This window comes from Amphiura filiformis, chromosome 18 (genome assembly GCF_039555335.1).
Source record: "Amphiura filiformis chromosome 18, Afil_fr2py, whole genome shotgun sequence".
Classification (NCBI taxonomy): domain Eukaryota; kingdom Metazoa; phylum Echinodermata; class Ophiuroidea; order Amphilepidida; family Amphiuridae; genus Amphiura; species Amphiura filiformis.
In genome coordinates this window covers 46,808,386-46,836,181 of record NC_092645.1, presented here as the reverse complement: position 1 = coordinate 46,836,181, position 27,796 = coordinate 46,808,386, and the positions used below count along the sequence as shown (strand labels likewise).

The window sequence follows — 27,796 nt, the reverse complement described above, 5'->3', positions numbered from 1 at the left end:
GTGCATGATCCAGAGTTTATCGGAGATAGATGCCGTTTGTGGCGTCTGGCCAGATGAAGGGGGCTATACCCGGCTACCTGTACATGTATAGACCCGTGACGTCACGCAGACGTGAGACGTCACGGGTCTATTAGATCTGTCGATTAAATGCACTTTTTTGGCCCAGATCTATGCTGTTTCTTATATTTTTCAGCGTTTTCAACCCTTTTGAAACCATTCTAAGGCATTCCATGCGCTACAATGTCAAAATTGTGGCTACATCATAGATATCTCGGGCATCTCAGAGCATTTCCTGGTTTTTCCATATGAAAGTAATTTAAAGTGTTCCATCAAAGCTTTCGTCGTGTGCTGCCACCTAGCGGTGGTTCCGCGGGCACCCATAGTGGGTAGGAGAACATGAAAACTAATATGAGATACTGTATTAAGATCACATATTAAGTATCATGTGAGAGTATACTCTTGTACTCCAGAAGACAGGATCACATATTAAAGTGGTATGCGGGTGTTGCCAGAGGTATTCTCACTGTCACGTGACGTATATATGGCAGTAACCGATAGTTATCGATAATTGACTTTGGTAATGTGCGACACTATGGAATATAAAAAGCAGGATATGGGTATGTTAAAAATTGAAATGAGGTATGGGGCTGGCTACGGGGCGTTATCTCAAGGACAATATTGTTCAAGGTTGCGCCGCAGGCTTACAAAGAGACAATATTGTTCAAGGTCGCGCCGCAGGCTTACAAAGAAACAATAGCAATCAAGCTTAAACTTTAAATTAGCACCCGATAGAGGGCAGGGCCTGAAGAATGAGGGAAATTATGGGTAAATATTTAACGGAATAAACTGCATAATCATATTATTTAGATTTATTCCGTTAAAAATCTTATTTTAACTTATCAAATTACTAGTTTTTATATTCTATGGTGTCAAATATTTAATATGTGATCCTGTCTTCTGTGATCCTAATACAGTATCTCATATTAGTTTTCATGTTCTCCTACCCACTATGGGTGCCGCGGGAACGTTGCGTCGAGTATTGAAAAGACTTAATCGCCATATGTTGTGAAAGTTCTGCTACAAACAAGACGTTTGGCAATTTAAACACTAACAAAATGGATGAAGATGAAATACTCTCTCCATGCGGTTGTCGACTGCAGACGACAAGTTTATCTTTTTTTTTTATTAGAAAATTTCAGAATTGTAAATTTTCATAACCCTCTTTGGAATGAGCATGAAAAATGCATTAAAATGAGCACAAACAAGACTAGTATTGGATTACCGATCAGAGGCTCTTGAGATAGCTCTTGATATTTTGAGAAAATCTCTCAAAACTTGACTTTCTATGTTGAAGCCTATGGCTAGCACGCAGAGCATAATAAAGCGGTCCAAAATACATTAGCTGAAACACTGATGTTGGTTCAAAAATTCAGTGCATCTTTACATTTCATGTTTCGTTCTTTCCTGTAGTTGCGACCTCTCAGGGGACAACAGAAACCACAACATCACCCTCAACTACAGGTAAGAATAATAATCTGAATGCAATGCATTACCATAACCATGATAACCACTCGTGTATATTAAGCCCCCCTCCAGCCCCGATGGGAGATTTTCACTTCAAAAATGGGGGTGGGGGGGTGGGCTTATATTAAACCGATGATGGGCTAGTACTTGTATTTAAAAACAAGATCAATCATTCCCATGTGTATATGTCTGATATACCAGAAATTCTATCATCTACAGGGTTCAAAAGAAATATCCCGCTCCCGTAAAATTGCAAAATGTTTCTTTCCATAACTTGACATTATTTTATTAATTAAAGATTTCTTCTTTGCAAGTCAATTTGAAACACTTACTGTATGGGACGTTTCAAGAGCTAAGGTCTGCTCTTTTCATCAGCCAGATGATGCACTGATCTGCTTGGGTTGCCAGTTGACTTCTTGTTGGTATTGATTGAAGTAGCACTGTCATCACCAGAAATCAAGGTGGCTTAATTTGAATGTGCCATCAACTCTGTTCATAGATTGGGTGCCCCGCCTCCGGATCCAAATGGATTCCTTGACTCATCTTGTATACTTGTCATTTTCAGTTGTAAGAATTGCGCTATCCTCCCAGCCTATAACATGGTTATTTTGAGCTACGTGCTCAGCTAATGCAGAAGTGAGAAATTCTGATTCCGATGCTTTCCTGTTTGACCTGGTAAATCTGTTGTCCTTGGGATGTACCAGAATATTGCGCAGAGTGGTCATGGGCTTCATTGCTGTGGCAATATTGTGTTTTTTGAAAATCCGCTGTGCTTTTTCTGACAGACCTTGTACGTAGGGAATAACAACCAGTCCTTTATTTCTGTTGGTATCATCTTTCTTTTTTGCTGGTTTACCTTGTTGCTGCTTTTGTTTTATGGCGCTTTCCACTTTCTCAAAAGCCCACTGAGGGTAACCACATTTCTGGAGGGCTGTTTGGATGGTTTGTTTTTCAGCCTCTTTGTCACTTTCTTCTGTTACTACCTTATTCATTCTGTCTAGTAAAGTTCTTATCACACCTAGCTTGTGCTGTAGCGGATGATGAGATTGGAAGTTCAGATACTGGTTGGTGTGTGTCTTTTTGCGTTAAACTAGAAGTTTAATAGAGCCGTCTGGTTTTTTCACAATAAGTGTGTCAAGAAATGGAATTTGATTATCTTGCTCTGTCTCATGAGTGAATTTGATACTATTAGTTGGGTCTACATGGTTGAGGTGCTGCGTAAGCATGTCTACCGATCCTTTCTGAATTACTTCCAAAATGTCATCAACATAACGTTTCCATAACTTTGGTTTGCAGTCAAGGGGAGCAGTATGGATGGCCTGTTGTTCTAACCACTCCATAAATAAGTTTGACACGATCGGTGAAACCGGGCTTCCCATAGCCGAACCAAATTTTTGTCTGTACATGGTGCCTCTGAAGACAAAGTACGTTGTGGTGAGAACAAATTTCAATAACTCTATGATGTCGTCAACTGTCAAAAGAGTTCTATCTTTTAAAGCTTTGTCTTCTTCTAGCTTACACTTGATGATGTTTAGCGCCTCATCTATTGGAGTATTTGTGAATAATGACACTACATCATGTGAGTTGAACATGTCATTATCGTCAATTACGTAGCTTGTAAGTTCTTCTGCTAATTGACCCGAATTGTTTACATGGTGAATGGTCTGCCCTACTAACGGTGCTAAAATGTCAGCAAGTGATCTGGACACATTATATGCAATTGAGCCTGTGTAGTCCACAATTGGCCGGTAAGGACAATTTTTTTTATGGATTTTTGGAGTCGCGTAAAGTCTAGGAATGTTTTCCGCGGTAGGGTACAAGAAATCCTGCTGTTGTTTGGTTATTTTCTTTCTACTGTGAGTCTATTTATGATGCGAACCAATTTGGATTTGTACACAGCGGTTGGATCCTTATTCAACTTCTCATAAGTTTTTTCATCTGCAAGCATGTTGGAAACCTTCTCATTATAGTCATCCTGATCAACAACAACCACTGCCTTTCCCTTATCCGCACCAATGATCATAATAGATTTCTCCTTTTTCAAATCATAGATAGCTTTCCTTTCAACTTTTGTGAGGTTAGATTTAGGCAGCTTAGATGACTTAACAGCGCCTACTATTTCTGCTCTTAATTGAACTGCCTCATTGTATGGGAGTTTTTTACATGCCTGTTCAGTAGCAGCTATGTAATCATCCACTGGAAACTCTTTCGGGCTAACAGCGAAATTAAGACCTTTAGCTAGAACGTCAGTTTGTGGCTTGGAAAGTTTGTATTTAGAAATATTGACAACCCCAATCTATGAACAGAGTTGATGGCACATTCAAATTAAGCCACCTTTATGATGTATTGATTTCTGGTGATGACAGTGCTACTTCAATCAATACCAACAAGAAGTCAACTGGCAACCCAAGCAGATCAGTGCATCATCTGGCTGATGAAAAGAGCAGACCTTAGCTCTTGAAACGTCCCATACAGTAAGTGTTTCAATTGGACTTGCAAAGAAGAAATCTTTAATTAATGGAATACTACAGTCCTGATGAACTTAATCAAGAATTGACATTATTTTGTTGATTTGAAAAATTCAAAAAGCTGTGAATAGAGGAATCATTTTTTAAAATCTACACTCCCCTGTGGATGATTTGGGAAATATCTGCCACGGAGGAGTATGAATTTCAATTGGAATTGCAGATTAGGCAGTTCCATTTGAAACTCACCCACCCTCTGTTGAAAAGTGCAACTTTTTCTGCAACATCATTTTTGACAAATGTGACTGTTTTTGGAAATGGGACTTTGGGAGTGTTAAAAAACGATTGAATCTTCCTCAGAGGGTGTATGATATTCAAATGGAGCTGCCTAATGTGCTAATATTTCCAAAATCTTCCACAGGGGCAGTGTGGATTTTAAATGGAATAGCCGAATTTTTCTCACAGAATGGAATTTATGTCTGCAGATTAAATTAATGCATTGTTTCATGAAGATGACATTGATTTTGAATTTGAGTGCATCGAAATAATGTGCATGTGGTTTGTGCAGCAAGAGCAAAACAGTACTGTAAATGTAACATGTCTTGTGCCCGAATTAACACTAATGTCATGTGCATGTTACATACATGTTTTCAAAGTGTTTCTAGTATATTTATTTATGCATGGGGTAAAAATGAATCTTAAAATTTGGTACGAATGATATCTATTTTAATGTAAGTAAACATATATTAATTGAAATATCAAATGATATTGATAGCAGCACAGAACAGTAGAATAGTTAAATGTTGAAAATTTTATCACCCTAAAAATATATTGTTAATTGCATTAGCTACTACAACACAAGCACCCATAGTAAATGCCAACAACTAATTTGAAAATGGAAAGCTAGTGCATATGAATGCTCATTCTTAGTCAGTGGGAGTGGTCTATTTTGTAGACACATAATCTGAATGGACAATCGCATGATTTTGGGTGTCATCTATCAGGCTGTAGACGACCCCGCGCCATCATGAGTATTGATAACGCGTAACACGCTCATAGAGGTGCGCGTATGTATCGCGTTGTATGCGAAGGTGCAATGCGGAATACTCGCACGCGCTAGCAGTACGCGCAACAAAAGATGTGAAGTTGTAAACAAGTTTCGTTCATTTTAGAAAAACGGAAGTTTTTATGACGGTTACTTAATTTTTGCTTTAAAAAATAGTTTACAGTTATTAAAATAATATAACTGACTAAGAATGAGAATAAAGGATAGGAATTTTTATTTTGACTATCCTCTACCTATGATAGGCGACAGGCAGGTCCACTACTCAAATATTGGACCTGCCTGTTATCTATCACACGGTAGAGGATAGTCAATAAAAATTCCTGTCGTTTATTCTCTAAATATCATCCAATAAAAAGTGGATAATAAAACCTGCTTGTTCAATGACAACGCACCCCAATGCACCCCAATGCACACCCGTATATATTTATTTATCTGAAATGAAATTTAATAATGTTTAAAAGGAATAAGCATAGTATTCATTTTGAGAATAGAAGTGAAGAGCTAGTTGTAGAAATTGATCTGACAGGTCTGACACACATACAGGGTGTCCCAAAAAAGAGGCCCCTCATTGCCCCTCTTTTTCGCCTATTACTGAAAAGTTGATCAAATATATTTTGGTATGTAAAGAAACCTTTAAGGGGGTACTACACCCCTGCCCAATTTTGTGCCTATTTTTGCATTTTTCTCATTGGTGATAAGTAAGATATGTATATTATAGGGGCAAGGACTACTACTACTGCACTGGAAATTTGATTTCAGGACAGACAACAAGTGTGGAGTTGCAGTCAAAAATGAGGGAAACCCAATATTTGATCAATAAATCAATAACTACTTGCATTGAGTTGCTGAATTTCCAGTGCAGTAGTTGTAGTCCTTGCCCCTATAATATACATATCTTACTTGTCACCAATGCGCTATAATTTATGAGAAAAATGCAAAAATAGGCACAAAATTGGCCAGGGGTGTAGTGCCCCCTTAATTGTTAGCTTTAATAAACCAAAACAATTATTTCAATCGGCTCACAACTTTTGAAGATATGTGACGTGTCATGTCAAAAAGAGACACTTTTGGGCAGGTTATCAATGTTGATGTTTTTACATATCTTAAATATAGAGATATTTTGCTCCACAACACCGTTTTTTCCAATGAAATCGGACATTCCTAAGTGAAGATATTGAGTTCGTAAGTGTATTATAAAATTGGAAATTGAGATATCGGCCTTTAAAAATATTTTTGCCAATGTTGAGAGTTGGAATTACCTTGAAAAATGTCTCATAAAATACAAGATGCCAGTTATATTCAGGTCTAGAACTATCATACAATATTTTTAACATTAATAACATCACAAATTTGCAACAAACCCAAATTGTGAAAAAATCACCCCTGGGTAGATTTTTGGCTATTTCTCCATTTACGATCCTGCCCAAAAGTGTCTCCTTTTGACATGACACGTCACCATTATGCTCTTGATGAGAAGTACCCGTTTTTCACTCTTTCCACGGATAGCAAACAGAGTGATTGGTATGGGTCATGCTGTGGAGTGGCCTGCAAAATCACCAGACCTCACACCACCGCAAAATCCAAGATCTTTGCAAACGTATTACTGCTATATTCGCAAGTATCCGGCGCACAAGGTTGGTACGCAACGCAGTTGATGCAATGAGGACTATGACTCAAACCTGTATTCGTCAAGGAGGCAACCAGGTAGAGGGCAGAGCAGCACAGTAAACTCACTTCAAAAGAACCAAAGACAAACCTTTTATTCCAAAAAATGACTTATGTTGTCAATGTTGAGAGTTGGAATTACCTTGAAAAATGTCTCATAAAATACAAGATGCCAGTTATATTCAGGTCTAGAACTATCATACAATATTTTTAACATTAATAACATCACAAATTTGCAACAAACCCAAATTGTGAAAAAATCACCCCTGGGTAGATTTTTGGCTATTTCTCCATTTACGATCCTGCCCAAAAGTGTCTCCTTTTGACATGACACGTCACCATTATGCTCTTGATGAGAAGTACCCGTTTTTCACTCTTTCCACGGATAGCAAACAGAGTGATTGGTATGGGTCATGCTGTGGAGTGGCCTGCAAAATCACCAGACCTCACACCACCGCAAAATCCAAGATCTTTGCAAACGTATTACTGCTATATTCGCAAGTATCCGGCGCACAAGGTTGGTACGCAACGCAGTTGATGCAATGAGGACTATGACTCAAACCTGTATTCGTCAAGGAGGCAACCAGGTAGAGGGCAGAGCAGCACAGTAAACTCACTTCAAAAGAACCAAAGACAAACCTTTTATTCCAAAAAATGACTTATGTTGTCAATAAAAAGAAAGCAAGAAACAATAAAGTAAGAATGTAAGAAACAAATTAATGGCATAAAATAACCGAGAAAAACATAAGTAATTGCAAGTATAGCAAAAGAAGTCCCATCCCACATCAATTTCGCCCAAATTAATGACACTTAACAAAATCCATAACCCATTAGCCCACCGGTAAAGCCCATTCCCTAAAATAAAGTTGTTATTTTATAAAGTTATCATCGAGGAATGTTATATATTCATGCATGGTATATGCACTTTTCAATCTTTGAAGTAGCCAAACCTCCTCCGTGGACAGAGTGAAAAACGGATACATTTCTTTAAAAGGGCATATCTTCAAAAGTTACGAGCCGATTGAAATATTTTTTTCGGTTTATTAAAGCTAACGGACAAAGGCTTCTTAACATACCAACTGGTACTTGATCAACTTTTCTAAAATAGGAGAAAGAGAGGGCGCAATGAGGTGCCTCTTTTGGGGGGACACCCTGTAGGAAATTAAAACATTTAGAGGGACAAATCGGTAGAACAAACAATACCGGGCACTGTGTTGATGTGTATTGTTGTCAGCCATGTTGGTTTAAAAAATGATCTATTTCAACCGTCACCGGGTATTATTTACACGTGTTTACTTGTCATGACTTTCTGTACAGATAAACAAGCCATCTCAGCAACGTTTGATGGTGAATCATATATCAGTTATAGTCTACAGAGAAGTCGAATTGTCAGCAACAATGACGAAATTGTGTTTGAGTTCCGAACAAGTCGGCCCAACGGATTAATTCTGCACGTTGGGGAGAGGTATGATTATATCTGTGTGGCTATCATACACGGAGTGTTAGAGGTGGCTGTGAATCTTGGATCTGGAGAATTCCGTACCAGAGTGTCCAGAAGTGGCAAGCCGGATAGATATATTATGGATAACCAATGGCATACAGTTAGAATATCAAGATTTAGAAAGGCGGTAAGACAACCAAGATTTCAAACTAAAAGTAATGTTAGTTGTTAACAATAACATGTTTATCGACAGTGGCGGCATCAAGAATGTTTTTGGGGGTGGGGGCAAAGTGAATTTCGGGGAAAAATCAACAGGTTTTGCACAAAATTGCAGCGAAAAGTGGAGGGGGTGGCGCCAAGAAAAATATTTCCCCCCCGTTGTGCCGCCACTGTTTATTAAGCCAAGTTCTTTGAACAATTTTTTTAATTTTCTTTTTGTGTGCAGTTTGGTTCCTGTTTTATCTATTGTTCTATTTAGTAAATTTTAAAATTCTAAACATTTTTCAAATCGTCGGCCGTATCACATACTGACGTATTCGACATTTTTAACATTTTTGAGAAAATTGGTAGATTATCGACAATAATATTTTAATTAAATCGCTATATTTTCAAGTTCGAATATCTCGAAATGCGTATTTTGCACATTCGTCAGTATGTGATAGGCCTACGTCCGACGAAATGTCTCTTCAAATTTAGACATTTTAGACATGTCTACAAAACACACAAACAAAAGTTGCATTTTTGTTGTCAAACATTGTGTGTAATACACTGTGTATAGTTTGAAACTGTTGCTATTTTGTTTTCAGTAGCCATTTCACAAATTGTTCAGCAAGGATGTACAATTTTTGTTATGATAGGCGTATAAAAGTATAGTGTATTCATAGGGAATGCATACCTGTCTAAATGTGCACGTTATCTATACCTAATTCAATGTGTAGAATCGCTACCATTGTATGTTATACCAGTGTATGAGACGGCACATGATATACATTTTTTTGATGCATAATAATAAAGGACGGCTGCGTTATATACCCGATAGAGCTGCCCGGGACGACCCGGGACAAAACAAGCTTAGCTACAGTGTACCCGATGAAATTCAAAGACCTGGACGTAGAAGCTTGACCCCGAGATCGATCCTGCATTCAAATTAACAGCAATTTTTCTGTGGTCAATTTCAAGTGCTTTTCTCAAGTGGTCAATTAGTTTTGTCACCGATTACATTGATTGTAACTGGACTAGAAGCAATTACCAATAAAAAAACAGGTTGTCGCTGACCACTACGGCCCACATCATTCCATAAACCACTTAACAACAAATCAGGGACTATGCTGCTACAAGAGCGCACACCCTAGACATTCCACAAATAACCATCGCAACCAGGATCAGCTCCCCGAGTTTCGTACGGGTTACAAATAGACAATTAGCAGCAAGTTCCTTGTCCAGGGAAATTTCAAGCTAACTCAATTTTTCCAGGAGAGCATACTAGGCACCGCCAGGGTTCGAACCCGCAACCTCTCGCACCGGAGTCGAACGCTTTAACGATTGAGCTAACTTGACTGAATAGATGTTATCCGTGTTTTATAAGCTGCATATCCTATCAGCGACTGCTATACCTTGTTCACGGTTGTTTGATGTATATAGAATTGGCTTCATTATTAACCAAATGCAAACTAGAGGTGGCGCTATTTATCATAAATCATATATCTTAATTTGCAAGGGCTAGGTAATCAATACCGCCATTAAAACAGGTGGAATAGGTGGAACAAGCAACAAAGAAATTTTATAAACATATTTCTTCAAAAAATAAAAGGAATTATATACTTGTATTAAAAGCCTGAAAGAGCAATTTCCAATATCTAAATAGCGCCACCAATCTTGTCATAAATAGATACATTGAAAAAGCATTAAAAATGCTATGAAAGTGAAAAAATGTTGTAAATAAGGGGGTATTTAAGTTCAAAATGACTAAAAAGCATATGTATACATTAGCATGATACCGCTTTAAGCTGTTTAAGCCTAAAACTGGGTTGTATATGATGTTTTGTTTGAAAAACTAATAAATGACCACATCAAACAGCCGTGTGTTTAGGATTTTCAAAAGACGTACCTGCATGTGCAAACATGACTTTTTTTAAATAGCCCGCTAAAGTCATGCAGGTAACTCGGAGGTCGTGCGTTGAATTGCTTTGAATGAGGAATACTACGGGAATCAGCGGCTTTTGTTATAAGTCACGCATGAGTAAAGTGGATAACCTCTATTATAACAATAGCATCAGGTACCGGCAATATACAAGATCGATTCTCACGGCAGGCGGTGGCGACACTGATGTCAATTATCTGGTTTATGAATGTGAATAGGGACGATGATGTAAAGAACACGGTCCGATTATGTATTCGTCTCGCTTGATCGTCCGACCCTATAAAACCTGAGGGTCTAATTCGCAAATGTCCCTATAAACATAAAACAGTTACAACCTCGCATTCAGGTTATTAATTATTTTAAACTGTTGTGATTTGGTAGTTCACAGCATCTTACGAATGATAGTGAGCTTTGGCAAAATCTGCATTGCTCAATTCGATAGCGAGCGTGTAGAAGAATTAAAATATCACTGATATACGTTTATAGGTGCTGCGATTCTTGAGTTGCGTTGTAAAGAGGGCTGAAACAACAACACTTTTGTCAAACGTACATCACTAATTAACAACAATAAATTAAGCAAGTTTGCAAAGTATACAATTTGTAGAATGGACTTTTGCAAAACATCAAGGTGTTAATTTTCAATAATATATTGATCTAGATAATGAAAATCGCTTTTTAGGTTGCTTCGACCAACAATACCTCATCTACCCTTAACCTGTTTAAGAGGTGCGTCTTTGCAGCTAAGACATGAATTACAAAGTGCTAATAATGTTTTTCCCCTCTCTTGTTCCTTAAAGGTGAGCATTCGTGTTGATGAAAGTCTCCTTGCTTATGGCGAGACACTAGGTGACTTTGGAACACTAACTGCCGACGGAGAGTTTTTCGTTGGGGGCGCTAGTGATCCAAGGGGTCTACCAGGTTCAAATGTTGGGGAAAATTTTATGGGAAATATCAGGGATGTAAGTACTACTTTCTATTTTAATAGCTTAAATTTTCATCCCCATTCAGTTACCCAATATACAGGGCGCCCCCCTGATACTTTTTAAAAAATGTAAAAAGATATGTATAAATAACCCTCTTTGTTTTACCCCTGTGGACCAATTTATAGCGTTACACATTATTGCGTTCAGTCACAATGGTTAATTATGTAAGAAAAGAGGCCGTTTTAAAAGTTGCACCTGAGCCCATAGCAGTCAGGTTTTCTTTAATTAGGGATTCAATCATGTTTCACCGTTGTTCATCGTGATTAACAGCGATGCGTTCCAAAATAATGAAAACAACATGTAGCGCACAGAAGTTCCAGATGGGGCTAATTTGTAACGCGTATCGCGTATACGTGCTCACATTAACTTGCGTTCGCGTATACGCTACTGGCAGAGTGTGGATTCATCACGGATTAACAACGGTTGGTGCTTGTACAAAGGTATAGGAAGAGTTGTTGAATAAATACATGAAACACATGAATATGTCTGGCCTGCTGTATTGTTTGAGAGTTGACTCCTATGCAGAATGGTCGACTGCAGATCCGTCGGATAACGCTTTTTCAATGGAAGATTTTGTATTATTTACTAATTCGGTACCCTCAAACGTAAATAAAATATTTTCTATACCGCCCTCCCACGTATTTGCCCCTCCCCTTTTAACTAAAAGGAACATACAAAATATTAAGAACACCGTTCTTCCAGGAGACAATGGACAGTGCAATAACCTATCGTGAAAATTTGTGTGTTAAGTAAGTTAAGTAACCTACACATTTTGAACACACCAACACGATACTACCCGACACGACACGACACGACACGATTAGCATGATTAGTATCACAACTAGACAAGCAGGGCCTATGGGCTACCATACTTACTATAATAGATCACCTCCAATCACGACAACTCGAACACAACTTACTTATTATGGCTACGTAGTCCTGCTGGTGCTTTTTCCTTTCTATCCAGAAATAATCCGAATCTGCAATTGACTTTCAACAAGCTAAATTTGGGCTGAAACCCTCCTTTTTTTTTTAAATGTTTAACAAAAAATTAAATCTATCCGTGATGTGCACTGATCTCTAGGAAAACAGTCAATGACTAGCCAACGCCTTAACGCCTGCGTTCGTATAACCCGCCTGACTCTTACGTAACATTCACCAATGTTATGCAAATAGGGTTCCTGGCTCATAACAGAAAATTCATTTATTTACTAATTCGGTACCCTCAAACGTAAATAAAATATTTTCTATACCGCCCTCCCCCGTATTTGCCCCTCCTCCCCTTTTAACTAAAAGGAACATAAACAATATTAAGAATAGGGGAACACCGTTCTTCCAGGAGACAATGGACATCTCCATGTTCCCTAATCTCAAGGTATAAAGAGCGGGCAAAAGCTGAATCAAGGATGTTTAATCTCATGTATATTATTATTTAGGCAATTACTTTACTTATAAATTACTACTACATTAACAACCCTTTCTATAAATATACCTCAATTGCAATAATCTTCATTCTGACTACTTAGAAAGTCCTCACTTGACTGCTAATTAAATATCTATAACTGCATGCCTTTCACTTCATCTTTTATGTCCAAGTGGCAAAAACTTCTATGACTTACTTAGATGCCTAAACTCATTGAAACCGCCAATTGGTTCTGTAATGATTCGGTCACGTAACCGTCTTTAGCGCTCTCAGACCGCCACCTACCGTGCTTTTTAAAAAGACGGTCCGGTATTCCTATATTGGCTGCTGCTGTGGCCCCTCCAGCTCTTAAGCTGTGTAGTCCAAATCTTTTGGAGTCTACTCCAATACCTACCAGAGCTTCTTTAAGCAAATCTCTACATCTAGAATATGACATTTTACCTGCCCTCAGTAAATACTTTCCAGATGATTTCATAAACACAATAGGTCTGAAGAGATACTGATCAGACCCGTCTAGCTGAATACCAGCTAATGTGATGTACCTATAGAACATACCGACCGGGCATGTTATTTTACCTGTAGCCGCTATTATAAGCCACACTCCATTCTTAAATTGATCAGTTTTACTTTTCACTATAAACAACCTCATATACGAACCGAAATACTGAATGTCACAAACTCTCAACTCTGCAAGCTCAGAGTGTCTAAGGAAACCTGCGTAAGATATTAGCAACATGGCACATAGCCTGCATCCCTCCAGACTCTCTGGCGAACAATTCTTCCCTACTATAGCATGTAGCATTTCTGGGGTTATGGGTTCCTTTTTTCGGGGAACTGGTTTCTGACTTAGCCTTTTTAGGCCGTTTAACAATAAATGCAAGATTTTAAATTCACACGGGTTATCTTTAACTAAAAGTGAACAGTCATGATACCATTTTATCGCGTAAAACGCACTTTCGATTCTTGAATAAGGGGCCTCTTCATTGTACAATTTGATCAAATAGCTCGCTATATCGTCTTTAATCGCGGGAAGATACGAAATATTTCGAGACAGACTCCATGCCTTCCAATTCTCGAATGCTCGGCTATACTTGGCAACCGTGTTTGGCGCTCTAGAAGCCAACAACGCCTTTTCCAGATTCAAGTCTCCAGTCACCCCATCCCTGAAACAAATTAAAAAACGTTTATCAGCGAACGTTCACTTTTGTTGAACTCTTCAACTTGGACTTGACTATTCTGTACTCGGCAGTAAGAAAAGACTCCCAGTGGATCAAACTCGTTATATTGCCCAGTGGGGCACACGTATACAATCATATTCCTTCTATAATCTGTGATACAATTAACACCGCATCTCCCAGTGGAGATTAATAAACATCTCTAGCCCAGTGGCTTTGTTGCTATTCAGAGCAAACACACCTTTCTCCAAATTATTTATTTCACCACGCCTTAAAATGTAGACGTCAACCGTTTTCAAAACATTCATCACAGTTTTTTATATGATCCCGTTACATTATAAAAGGGAATATGGGTCCTGTTTATAATATAATTTGCTATAATTAACACAAGGCTCCGTTTAACCTTAAACACAACACGGCGCTAGTCATTTTTGGGGATCCGAACAGAGAATTGGGATTCTTTCCTTGAACGAAAATATGCTTCGGATCATTGAACCTTAGTTCCTTCACTATAGCTTTCTTGTATTTGCTATTTGGTGAAAAGAGAATAGGCCAAAATGCAGCCGAAGTCCAGCAAGGTACTACTAAAGTTGCAGAAGCCTTGCATGCCACTAAGTGTTTGACTGCCTTGCTCACCAAAGTTATTGGTGGAACCAAGCAATTCTGGGCTCCAGCCCAATCACATGTAAAGGCGTCAACGTGAGCTGTTTTGGGCGACCAGTACTTTGAATTAAATGTTCTCAGTTTTGTGTTGAATTCATCAGCGAACCGGTCTACAGAATGTGGTCCCCACATTTTATCAATCATGTCAAAAAATTCTGGACTCACACCCCAATCGTCAAAATCTATTCTCCTGCTCAGCTCATCAGCTTCAGAATTTTCAGACCTGGGAACCCAATTTATTTCTATTTCAATGCCTTTGTTCTTACACAAATTGTAAATGCTCAAAGAAATTTCCTGTAATTCTGGCTTCATGCTACCTTTTGCGACTATGGAGACCACGCCTTGATTATCGGTAGACAAAGATATCTTCTTTCCTTGTAATTGGGGTGTAAAGGCTTGCAATACTAAAAATACACCTTTGAGTTCTCTCCAGGTGGAACTCTTTTTGCTTTCAATTATGTTCCAATTCTGAAAAAACTTTAATCCCCACACTCTGCCGACCAGGCCCCGCAACCCGAATCACTAGCATCTGAATATACTAAGCATACTGGACAAGAATATTCAAAGAGAAGTCTCTTATTCAACTCTACTACACGTTCTCTCCAAAAAAATAGTTCTTCTATCACACTACTGTCACTGGACAGCTTATAAACTTTATCCCAGTGAACTCTCCTCTCTACTTCCATGTATAAATACTTTGACTTCAATTGAGCGATGTATCCCACTACTGGGTATAATGACAAAGGAGGCTAGCTTTCTAGCCGAAACATACGGCAAATCCTTTTGAATTCTTTCAAAAAATGCAATGATATCGTTAACCCTTCTTTCTGTAACGCTAATCGCCCCTATTGTCGAGTCCCATGTTAACCCTAACCAATCTAACCGTTTAGTTGGATTCCAAACTGACTTGTCTACGTTAGGCACTAAACCGGCTGAGAGCAAATCTGCTTTTACTTGTTTTGCAATCACTTCACACTGGTCAAAGGACCCCGCTCGTCCCCATCCATCATCTAAATACAGTACTATGAAGATCCCCTGTCTTCTCCAATATCTTACCAAAGGTCTTAAAGTTTTAGTGAAGATGAAAGGTGCCGATTCTAAGCCAAAAGCTAAGACCTTAAATGAATAATATTTGATTGTGCCACTGAACTCCCATGCGAAACACAGGTACTGGGTGTGATCTGGGAATATCTCCAAATGATGATAACCCGACTTGAGATCAAATGAGAACATAAAATCGTCTTTGTTAAAAAATTCTAAGGCACATTTCCAGTCTTCGAACTTGATCTTCTCTCCCAAACAAAATAATTAATATATCTGAGATCTAAAATTAATCTTAATTTCCCTGAACTTTGTTCAGAAACTGAAAGTGGATTAATTATCTTCGGTATTTCATCACATTCAACTACCAATTGTTTGTCTAAAAGTTCTTGAATGGCCTGTGATACGAATTCTTGATGTTTAATAGCAGATTTGTTATTGTTAAATTTGGCGGGTCCAGGCGAAGATAGCAACGGGATCTTGTATCCGTTAGAAATTAAGTCAATAATGTCAGGTTCCGCTCCAATGAACCGCCGAAAAGGCAATGATGCTTTAAGCCTACCTTTAACGTAAGGCTCCTCGCGTCCTAATTCGTATTCAAAACAATTATTGAAATAGAAGTCAATATCATCGTACCCAGATTGTAGAGTGTTAACGGCCTTGACCACTCCTGTCGAACTTGTACCCGGTAAACCATAATCTGTGCAAAATTATGAAACGTTTTTCAAAAAAGATTGTAGGCTTGTGATCAACTTTATAACTTTATAACAACTATAACCCCATGTAGGGCCTATTATTATATTTTTACCAAGTATCAAAGCTTTGTTGAAATCCCGATCTGTTAGCTCTCTAACCGTACATTTTCTATATCTTTTTCCTTTCTCATACTCGCAAATAAATAAATCTATATTTGTATTACCTTCAATGTTAATACCATCTGGCTCTCTCCTTGGGCATGTTTGAGGTAGATGCTGCCCCATAACCTTTGGTTGCAGACTGGGAAGCGGCAGTGCACTGTCTGCGCCAATGACCCCTCTCACCACAGGCAAAACATCTGTCGCCTCCTTTCTGGGCTGAATTCCCAAATTGATATTGACCGTATCCATAATTTTGGCGACGAAAATTAGCGCCAGAAGGATTACCATACGCCTGACCATACTGCATTTTGCGCTGATACGGCTTTTGTTGACGAGACGCCGCTCGCGCTCTCTTCTTTCTACTGGCCTTTGCCTGCGCTGATCTGATACGGCGGTCATCATCAGAATCTTCTGCTAGGTCGTCTGACAGATATTCATCAACGACGGCCCACCCCCCCGTCTGATTTATCAGCTAGTCTTATCAGTTTATTTCTCTTAGAAAGTTTCTCTGCAGATTCTTTCAAAAGGGGCAGAACTTCGGTGATGTTGCCCTCTTCAATACGGGAAATGGAGGCTTCAACATTCGATAAAATCTCGTGATTGAATTGGAACTGAGTTTTGTTACCTCTGTGGTTGAAATTTAGCTTGGATTGTAACTTTAATTCTTCAACCTCTTTAGATGCTGATTTTAGGGAATAATGGCGTTATCAATGTAAGAAGTCACACCCGAAATCGCCTGATTCACTATCTGAGAAATCACCTGGGCGGACACTGGCGCTGGTTGCGCCGGAGGAGCCGCAGGTGGCTGCGCTAGATTCTCTTGAGCTTGATGTTGGGGAGCTTGAGCTTGATTCACTGCGTCTGACTGTGCCCCGATTTGAGGGACACCAATATTATTAGCTAATATCTGTGCAGCGACCTGGTTAGAAGCGGGTTCCTGACGAACAATTACAAATTGTCCTTCTTGCGACATGTTATTAAGTTTATGTCAATAAAACAAAATTAGTACTCACGATAGTACCCGGCTTATGTCTATCGTACACCTTCCAAAGGACAACAAATTAATTCCAGCGAAACTCCTATTCACAACTCCACAAGTCCAAACTCAAATTTTGCAACGTAAATCTATCCGTGTACAGTCAATCTATCCGTGATGTGCACTGATCTCTAGGAAAACAGTCAATGACTAGCCAACGCCCTAACGCCTGCGTTCGTATAACCCGCCTGACTCTTACGTAACATTCACCAATGTTATGCAAATAGAGTTCCTGGCTCATAACAGAAAATTCATATATTTTCCTTGCTGTGGATGTATATATTTTTCTCCACGGGAGTGCATCTACAAGTAGACAGTAGAAGTATGTTTGTTTTATCAACCCGCTGTTTACAAACTTTGTTGTTTAATTTGATAATGGATCCAAGATGAAGCGAATCTGAATGAATTTGTTCCATTTGTCATCTGCAGTTGTTTTACTATGGGGAATCTCTCACATTAGAAATACTGGAGAAGGCAAGGAACTCATACAGTTTCATCTTCATGGAAGGAGAGGTTTTGTTCTACTTAGAAGAGATTGGTCCCATTACGTTCATAACAGAGGAAGCTTTTCTCACATTACCTAGATGGAATTCGAAGGTAGGTAAGATGATGTATACCACGAAAGATATAGTACAAAGTATATAACAGGGTTTTAATGCTAAAGGCTGGGGTGCCACGAGGGGAGAGTAAAATATTATAAAGAAAACATATCATTCAAGTTAGATAATCTAAACAGTGTAAAAAAATGGCCATTCTAAGAAAACGACAACTCCAATTTTTGTGCAACTTTCAAAAATGGAAATCTAGACATCAATTACATACAAATCAATGCCAACTTTAACAGAATCAGGCATAAAATAATGATTGTTGATGAAAATATTGATTTTCAGCCCCCCCCCCCGACCCCCCTGTCCAAAAAAAAAAATTGTTTAGGCCGACACCAACTCATTATTTCAAAATGTTGTCAAAATGCTCAGGAGATCATACTTCATCAAATAAGCTGGTTCCCTAAGAAACATCAAGTATCCTTAAACCGCCACAAACGTTAATTAACTGTCAGAGAAAGGGTCATTTCAAGGGGTTAGATGCATAAAGTATTTATCACCCCTCTCATTACATCAGGAGTGAGTACTCAGATGGAAACCATAATGGGCTATTCCAGATGAAATCTCTACACCCCCTATGGAAGACATGAATTGAATCTCCCACAAGGGGTTTAAATTTCAAAGATAATTACCTGCATGGGTGACTTTATTTGAAATCTATGCCCCCTGTGTGGGACACTAAAGTTATGTCATCCATATGGATTTCAACTGGAATTACTCAATCAGATTCAATCTTGGTTCTAATCTACTATCAGGGGCGTAGCCAGCTTTCTTGGTCAGGGGTGGCAAAATAAAATTTTGAGGGCACAGACGAAAAATAAATTGCATCATACATACCGGTACATAACCGTTTTTGTTTTTAGAAAGACTGTACATGACAAAAATGTTTGTATTTGACACTATTTTCGCCCATGATTGGGATAAAAGGGATTTAATTGCGACAATGTGCACGCGCAGCGCGCAAATATTTTGTATTTTGCACTATTTTGGTCCATGATTTGGTTGAATTTTGGTGGAAATCGGGGCTCCTTGCCCTTTTTCTTTTCCTTTGCCCTCCAGATTTTCTCTTCATTTTTTGCCAGAGGGGAACTTTTTTCTTTCATTTTTTGTCAGGGGTGGCACTCTGCCCCCCCCCCTTGCCCCCCTGCTGGCTTCGCTACTGTCTACTATACATGTAAATAGCTACCTGAGAAGGAGTCATTCTAGGAGTGAGGTTGCAGGACACTGATCTCATCATATATTTTAATTTCTGCAAAAACTGGGTCAATTGGTCTTTGGTGTCAAAATGGATTATAAAAGCAATCTCACTTTTCTGGAAAAAATGTGGAATTAAACTCAGTTGAAGTAATAAATTGGAAAATGTATGTTCCTCAAATGTGAATTATGGGACTTTGTTATAATACTGTCAAATGTGATTTGATATGGAGATAGATAGTTTGACAAATTGGGTCATGTTTATTGTTATATATGCAAGTACGTTTTATTAAAAGATATCTAGTATAGAAACAGATGATAATGTCGTTAACAGCAAAGTAACATGGGAAATTTGACAGTCTCTTCAGTTCAACCTCAAACACTTTGTTTTAATTATTGCAAACAATTAATATTCTGCAAGTTTTTATAAAAGGTTGAATTCCTTAAATGATTGGCCACAAATATATTAATATGTGTTTAATGATGGACAACATGATCATAGGAGTCTCTCAAGTTATGCACAGTAGAATAGCCAGGATTTCTTTAGAGGGGGCAGTGAAGGGGGAAAAGCAACTTTCAAGGGAAGTGGGATTTGACAAAAAAATGCCCAATATGGGCTCAAAAGTACAAACTAAGCTTACACATCTTAAATAATAGGGTGGCTATCATCTCATAGGAGGGGGAAGGCAAGAGTGGATCAAGACTTTGCATCCCATAGGAGGGGGAAGGCGAGAGGGGCCAAGACTTTTCACAGGGAGGGGGCAGCTCTTTGTCTCCCTTGGCTACGCCACTTGTTCTGTCTATTCACTGATAGTACTATACTGTTCACACTGTGAAACAAGAATGCTAAACTCTGATTTGTTTCTTTTCTTTTACTGCAGATAAAGGGTACGATATCCTTCAGTTTTCGAACCAACGAGCCAGATGCTGTCATCATGTACGCCAAGGGTGCAGAGGGCATGTCTGATTTCTTTGGATTTGAGTTGCTGGATGGGTACCTCTGGTTGGTGCTAGATTTGGGGTCGGGGGCAATTCGCCACAAACGTAACACTTTTCCGTTAAATGATGGCGAGTGGCATACGGTGATTCTGTCAAGAGAAAGAAACACAGGGCATCTGCAGGTAGGCCCACCATATTTGCGTCCCCCTCCCGCAAACACATGGTGGGCTATGGGGGCCTTATATCAGGTAAGGATTAAAAGACATGTTACGATGGTGATATGCACGTGACATCATAACCTAACAATGCAGGAGCGGCCCAACAAGCCATCCAATAACATTATTGGGTAGAAAAACGTGGTTTGAAAATGTCTCTATGTCGTGGCTGGTACCACGATATGCGCTCAAGTCACCCAACAGGAATTTTCCTGCTACGTGGAATTACTTTTTTCCACCACAGTACACTGTTGGTACGGTCGCGTGACGTTGGTGCATACAAAATTTTCATGCATTTCTTTGAAAAAGCTTCCATATGGACTTAGTTCCTACTGACAGTTTCTTAAGGCCAGAGTAATGGAAGACACATTCGTTCACGCCCGAATTTGAGATTTCTTGATATTTATCAACACTAAGATGTATTCTTTCACTTAAAACTAATAAAATACAACTTGCTAATATTTACTAGTATTTTTGCTTGATTTGTTTCACTCTTTTTAACTCTAAAAAGTCACATGGCTCAAGACAGCTTAGTAAATTGGCCGGAAATAATGAGTCAGAAATGCGCGAATGCGAAATATTTTGATTACGCGCGCGATTCGCTTAGCGTGACGCGGCGCAACTCTGCGCGTATGTCCAACGCAGTCTAGGCGCATTCGGTTTGTTGTTCACGCCAGCAAATGTGGTGTAAACAAAACAAAAATTTGCAGTCAAAATGCCACTTAGATTTTTTAATTATTTTGAATTTTGGCGATATTTAGACCATGCACCAGATACAGCTTTTACAAGCGTGAAAGTCTTACCGTTTTAAAACATAAGGACGGTTTGTGCATAATTTTGACATTTTTTTCACTAAAACGTCGATTTCTCAGAGTTCACTTTTGACAATATTGCACAATTTTTGTGACAAGATAACTCGAAAAATATGCAAGCAAAAGGTAAACTTTTTGCACTATCGTTTAGAGTACATCAAAGCCTAGGGAAGGTTTTCTCATTTTTCAAAATATTTGTTTTAAACAAAAATATACACCATTCTGTGCAATTTTTAGCTTAATAGAGTGACAAAATTGCTTTTTTCACATGTTTTTTTCAATATTTCGAAAAATGAGACGAATTTCAAAAAAATAAAAAAACCTTCCCTAAGTTCATTTCTCTTCTTTATGAAAAGCTAACTGAAATTTTTTTACTCCGAACGGATTTTTTTCTAAGTTGTCACAAAAAAATTGGGGTAAAAAAGTGAATTTTTGTGATTTTGTCAAAAACTCAAGATTTTAGAACAAATCTGACGTCACCATGGGATTCCTTGACTCATTTCCTTTCCAAAAATGTATAGTTTTATATACTTTTGACATACAATTCAGAAATAATGATGCTCGAAAAGGTCCATGTTCTCTCCCATTACACTGGCCTTAAATGGGGCTGTCAGACGGCGGAGCTCTGTGCATATTTTTTTCAGTAAAGCTTTATTTCAAAAAGCTCTATCTCATGATACAGTTCATATGTACGTAGGTCAGTTTCTAAGTTATGAACCTTAAAGTTGACATTTTACTTCAACCTTCATTGATAAATCCTCCATTTCCATTAATGGGCCTGTATTGATGGTAGTGCTTTTCCTACCGACAGTTCCTTAAAATGGCTGTCAGATGGCGAAGCTCTGTCCAATTTACTTCAGGAAAGCTGTTTTTAATAGCTCTACCTCATACTTCCAATTTCAATTTGGATTCATTGTTTCTACAGGTAAATGCGCAGTCCATAATAATAATGCTGACTATGGTAACAGATAAAAAGTTGTGACATTATGCACCTTCAATACCATGATGCCGATATACTAGTTCCAATGATATGCCTATATCCAAAAACCATTGAGCTGCAGCACCATTGGTGCTCTTGTTTCACTTTTCATAAAAGATAGTCTACAATTTGTATTAAATCATTCCTCATAATTTGAAATCATGGCAAAATACCAGAATTACAAATTTACTAACTCCTGACATAGCATCTGATGCATGGAAAGATAATCCAAAAAAGAAATCTTTAAAAAAAACTTTGAATTTGATTTTATTTGTATAAATTACAGCTGTCTTTAATGCTCTGCGTGCTAGCCATGCGCTTCAATGGAAAAAGTTCAAGTTTTGACATATTTTCTCAAAATATCAAGAACTATCTTAAGAACTACTGAATCAATACTAGGCTTGTTTGTACTCATTTTAATGCATTTTTCATGCTGATTCCAAATATGGTAATGAAAATTTACAATTCTGAAAATTCTTTAAACTTGTCGTCTGCAGTCGACACCCGCGTGGAGAGAGTTAAAATCAACCAAAAGGTGAATTATGCACCGTGAAATAACCAAATTTCTTGCTCTTAAATTGTGAACTATCCTAACTTGACAGCCAACATTGCATCCTTCACAAGCCCTGTCAGCTCCTCTAACATTGGATGGTTTCTTGTCAGTTGTATGGCAGCTATTTAGATGCTTATTTACAAATACCCATGCTCAAAACATGGCACTGCTGCCAATTTAATTCATATTAAATTACTAATATATATTTAGTTCTAATGCTTGATTGGAATCAATTTAACATTGGTACATAATTTGAAAACTGTACATCTGTTAATAGTGAAAACTGACAAACAATTGTATGCAGCATAAATTTGGCTAATTAATATTTGTTAATCATCTGTGGCTTGGATATTGAGTGATTTATAATCTAACCATATTTGGCATAAGAAAATAGCACCAACAACTCCATGCCTACTCCAAAACAAATTCTTTTTCCCTTTCTGTTTTTCCATCTGTACTACTATTTCATACAATTATAGTAATTAGCTTGTATTCCCCTTCCCGTTTTTTTCACCAGGTTGACGAAGAATACCAAAATTTCACCGTCCCGGGCACCAGCAATCTCTTAAACCTAGAAACAGATATTTTTCTAGGTGGCATTGACAACACAGCTTCTAACTCCCTGCCAAGGGACCTTTTTTCGGGAGTCCTTCGACGAGGCTACGTAGGGTGCATTAAAAATCTTGCCATAGATGGCGAGACTAAAGATCTTGCAAGTTACGTGTTAAAAGAATCCAGAGATGACATCAGTGCTTACTGTCGGGAAGAGAAGCCTCATTGTGACAGCAGTCCATGTGAGCACGATGGCATCTGCACAGAAGGGTGGAATCGTTTCATCTGTGATTGTAGGATGACTGGGTACACTGGCAAGGTTTGTGGAGAAGGTAGGTACATCACTGGTAGTGGCTAATTCTAGTATACAGTAAGGTGCTTATACAGGGTGTCTCAATAAAAATAGGCCCTGTGGATCGGGGGCCATAACTTAAAATATCAGCAGTAAAATTAAAACTTTCTTGCAGATTCAAAATCCATGAAGTGTCTTCTATAGATTGGTGCATATATCATCAAAATCCGTTCACTCATCACTGTGATAATTTTTTGTATTTTTGATATTTAACTATCCACGAAGTAAACTTCAGAAATCCAATGATATGTACTTAGTGTATGTAGCTGGGATGAAAAGCCGGCCATCAGTTGAGAATTTTAACCTTTCTTCGAGTTTCCCAAAAAGACCAAATTTGTTTTGTGTTTTGGGGAAAAAATCTTTATCTTCAATATGAAAGGTCAAAATTGTCATATGTCCCAGTTACATACACTTTAAGTATACGTACATATCAATAAATTTATACAATTTACTTCGAGGACTGTTAAATTTGAAAAATATCAATTTTTAATCATTTGCCATAAAATGGCATTATATCGCGAATTTAAAAAAACACTATTTGATATCAGAAGGACATTCCTCGTTTTCGAAATGCAATTCGATATCAGGTCCCACAAAAAATAAAACAAGTGGCTGAAATATTTGAAAAATGAAATGTCCAAGTGATAGTATTAATGGGGAAATAAAAAAAACAAAAATTGATAAACAATATCAATAACAGAAAAGAGGCATAGTTGCCGATTAGGCAAGTTATCTCCTACCCAGCAAAACTGGGAGTTAAGGTTTGACACTATTTCAAACTTACTATTGCGATTTGGTAGTTCACATCATATTGCGAATGGTAGTGAGCTTTGGCAAAATTTGCTTTGGTATTACTTACAGATATACGTTTGTAGGTCCTGTGTGGTTCTCGAGTTATGTTGTAAAGAGGGATGAAACAATATCACTTTTGTAAAACATACATAACTCGTTCAAAGTATGGCAATATTGTTCAAAAATAAATTGATTTAGATAATGAAATCGATCTTTTTGGCTGTTTCGATCAACAATACTTAGTCAACCCTTAACTTCATTAATTTCTTCAATTCTAAACTACAATGCAGCACATTATTGTTAATGTGTATTGTCCCATTGGAAAGGTCCAAAAATGAGTCTATTTGTAGTTTCCCAATTATCACAGTGATGAGTGAACGGATTTTGATGATATATGCACCAATCTATAGAAGACACTTCATGGATTTTGAATCTGCTGATATTTTAAGTTATGGCCCCCGATCCACAGGGCCTATTTTTATTGAGACACCCTGTATATGATTCTTTTCAAATGTCAAGAATATCGGAAAAGACAAGATTTCATTATTTTGGATATTTATATTATTTTCTATATTGAATACATAATGTTCTTACACTACAGTTTTGGAAATGTATTTGACTATAATAACACAGCATTTTCAGCTGTTTACTAAGTTAGAACAAGTGATTGCTTTAATTTGATGTAGAATTTAATTTGATGCTTTAATTTGATGCACAATTTTTATCAATATACAATGTACATGAGTAGAATTTTCAATTTCGCTGTATGATTTATGCAATAGTGAGTTCACATCGTTCCAGGAGGTAACAGTTGAGGACGTCCGGAGATCTTGATGAAGTCTGCTATAAAATCGTCCCCGCTGGATCCAATACCAAAAGATCTGATTCTGAAGGGGTGCTTGGACTTACTACTGCTGCTTTTCACGCGTGTAATCAACTCATCTCTCTTATCAGGTGTAATGCCGCAGTCTCTCAAGATCGCGCAGGTCACTCCACTCGTGAATAAGGCAAACGCTGATCGAAATGAACTCGAGAACTATCGCCCAATATCTAATCTCAAATTACTGTCGAATGCGTTGCTGCCTCACAGCTTACCCAGTACCTAATAATCTGTATGCAAAAAACCAATCTGCGTACAGAAAATGTCATTCGACTGAGACAGCTCTCGTAAGAATTCAAAATGACATTCTGCTTGCTGCCGACCGACATCTGGAAGCGATTCTTATTCTCCTAGACGTTTCCGCGCCGTTTAATACGCTATCTCATCAAGTACTGATCAATCGTCTGCGTGACCGTTATGGCATTGGAGGAACAGCTTTGGAGTGGTATAAATCCTATCTGGAAAGTCGCTTGCATCTCTATTAAAGGTGAATTGTCTGATAACGTTCTCTTGGAAGATGGTGTTCCTCAAGGATCAGTGAACGGTCCACTCTTGTTCACGTGCAGATGATACACAGATGTATCTTGTTCTACATCCTAGTGAACGCGAATTTGTAATCCCGCGCCTGGGGCTCTGTCTTCGTGATATCAAGGCATGGACAACGGCTAACAGACTTGTTCTGAATGACTTAAAGTCATATTATAACATTTGCTGAGGAAGACGCCCTCACTGAATTTTTAAAATTCCTTTTTTACACGATTAAATTGTACTTTATTAAACCAATATACCCTGCAAAAAATCAAGACTCTGGTGTTGTAGTTTTGTCAAAATCCGAGATTTTGAATAAAACGCCGGAATCCGCGCTTTATTATTACGATGGAATTATTAGTCGAACGCATACACGATGTTCATAGCACACAGTAGGTTAAATACCACTAATTATGTATTACACGTGTTTCAATGGGAAAATGCCTAATTTCGGGTGGAATTTTCTGGGCGAACTTCGCTACTCCGAAGGTTCGGTATTCCGAAGGTTCGCTATTTCGAAGGTTCACTATTCCGAAAATTAAAAAGGTTCTCTATTACGAAGGTTCTCTATTCCGAAAACAGAAAAGGTTCTCCATTCCGAATATGAAAAAAGGTTCTCTATTCCGAATATGCAAAAATGGGTTCTCTATTCCGAAAACGAAAGAAGGTTCTTTATTCCGAAATAAGTCACCGTGTTCTCTACTCCGAATATGAAAAGAGGTTCTCTATTCCGAATATGAATTTAGGGTTCTCCATTCCGAAATCTAAAACAGGTTCTTCATTCCGAAATGAGTCACCGTGATCTCTATTCCGAATTATAAAAAAGGTTCTTTTTTCCGAATCTGTCGTTGTTGAATCATGTTGCGCCCTCTAGCAAAGTCCTTGTTTGTTTGGCGGTATGATATAGGCCTGGGCGGTATGATTAAGGGTGCTTTGGCACTGCATTAAATTTTTAATGCTAATTTATTGCACATTCTAGGGAAGCGTGTCTAGGGAAGCGTGGTTACCTTTTTGAAATCGCCGAGTGGGAGGGTTTTCAATGAAATATTTTTGGTGTTAAAACTGAAGCATCCTATGTATAAAAGAATATATGAATATTAACTGCACATCATATATAACGATTCATGATACCCAATCGTGAAAATTTATGTGGTTTAGGAGGCAGAGAATTTTATTTTAATTTTATATGCGCCAAAATATTTTCTGAATTTAGTCAAAATTAACGCTCAATTGATGGTAAAAAATTTATGTAAAGATTAAGGGATCTAAAATGAGCGTTTATTGCGTTTCGACAGTATTTTTGTGGGACATGAGAACACCTCAGAACTATCGAATTGCATTCTGAATACGAAGCATGTCTTTCTGATATCAAATAATTTTCATTTTTTGAAAATTACAAAACAATTCAAATTTTATGACAAATTATGAAAATTTGATATTTTTCAAATTTTTGATATATAACAGTCCTCGAAGTAAATTACATAAATCTAATGATATATTCTTAAAGTGTATGTAGCAGGGAGGAAAAGCCGACGGTCAATTGAAAATTTTGACCTTTTATATTGAAGATATGGATTTATAGACCTTATTTTTGTTTGGTGTTTTGGGAAAAAATCCATATCTTCAATACGAAAGGTCACAATTTTCAATTGATCGTCGGCTTTTTTATCCCACCTACATACACTTTAAGTATAAATCATCAGATTTCTAAAGTTTACTTCAAGTACTGTTAAATATCAAAAATATCAATTTTAATGATTTGCCATAAAATGTGTATTAAATTGCGAATTTCAAAAAATCAAAATTATTTGATATCAGAATGACATTCTTCGTATTCAGAATGCAATTCGATATGTCTGATGTGCTCTAATGTCCCAAAATAAATACTATACTGTCCAATCGCTTCAATCAATCAA

General features: G+C 37.8%; 2 protein-coding genes across 2 annotated transcripts in view; one reads left to right on the top strand and one right to left on the bottom strand.

The window, feature by feature from the left end:
• LOC140138737 (neurexin-1-like) overlaps nt 1–27,796 on the top strand; it is a 121,542-nt gene that overhangs the window by 27,540 nt on the left and 66,206 nt on the right. The window contains exons 12-17 of the mRNA XM_072160498.1: nt 1,471–1,521; nt 8,038–8,348; nt 11,099–11,260; nt 17,909–18,076; nt 20,160–20,465; nt 23,294–23,660. Coding sequence (XP_072016599.1) covers nt 1,471–1,521; nt 8,038–8,348; nt 11,099–11,260; nt 17,909–18,076; nt 20,160–20,465; nt 23,294–23,660 — 1,365 coding nt within the window. The remainder of the gene's footprint in view (nt 1–1,470; nt 1,522–8,037; nt 8,349–11,098; nt 11,261–17,908; nt 18,077–20,159; nt 20,466–23,293; nt 23,661–27,796) is intronic.
• On the bottom strand, nt 12,904–17,416 carry LOC140139616 (uncharacterized). The gene is made up of 4 exons (XM_072161319.1): nt 17,170–17,416; nt 16,149–16,286; nt 15,429–15,837; nt 12,904–13,870 (listed from the first exon to the last, which is right to left on the bottom strand). Exons 1-4 carry the CDS (start codon nt 17,414–17,416, stop codon nt 12,904–12,906), a joined length of 1,761 nt encoding a protein of 586 aa, XP_072017420.1.

Excerpts from the sequence above, each read along its gene's own strand:
- LOC140139616 (XM_072161319.1), bottom strand. The coding sequence starts at position 17,416 with ATGTCGCAAGAAGGACAATTTGTAATTGTTCGTCAGGAACCCGCTTCT. Across the intron at positions 16,287-17,169 it reads AGTGAATCAGGCGATTTCGG|ATTATGGTTTACCGGGTACA; the intron begins GTGTGACTTCTT and ends AATTTTGCACAG. Across the intron at positions 15,838-16,148 it reads CGAGGAGCCTTACGTTAAAG|AGAAGATCAAGTTCGAAGAC; the intron begins GTAGGCTTAAAG and ends TTTGTTTGGGAG.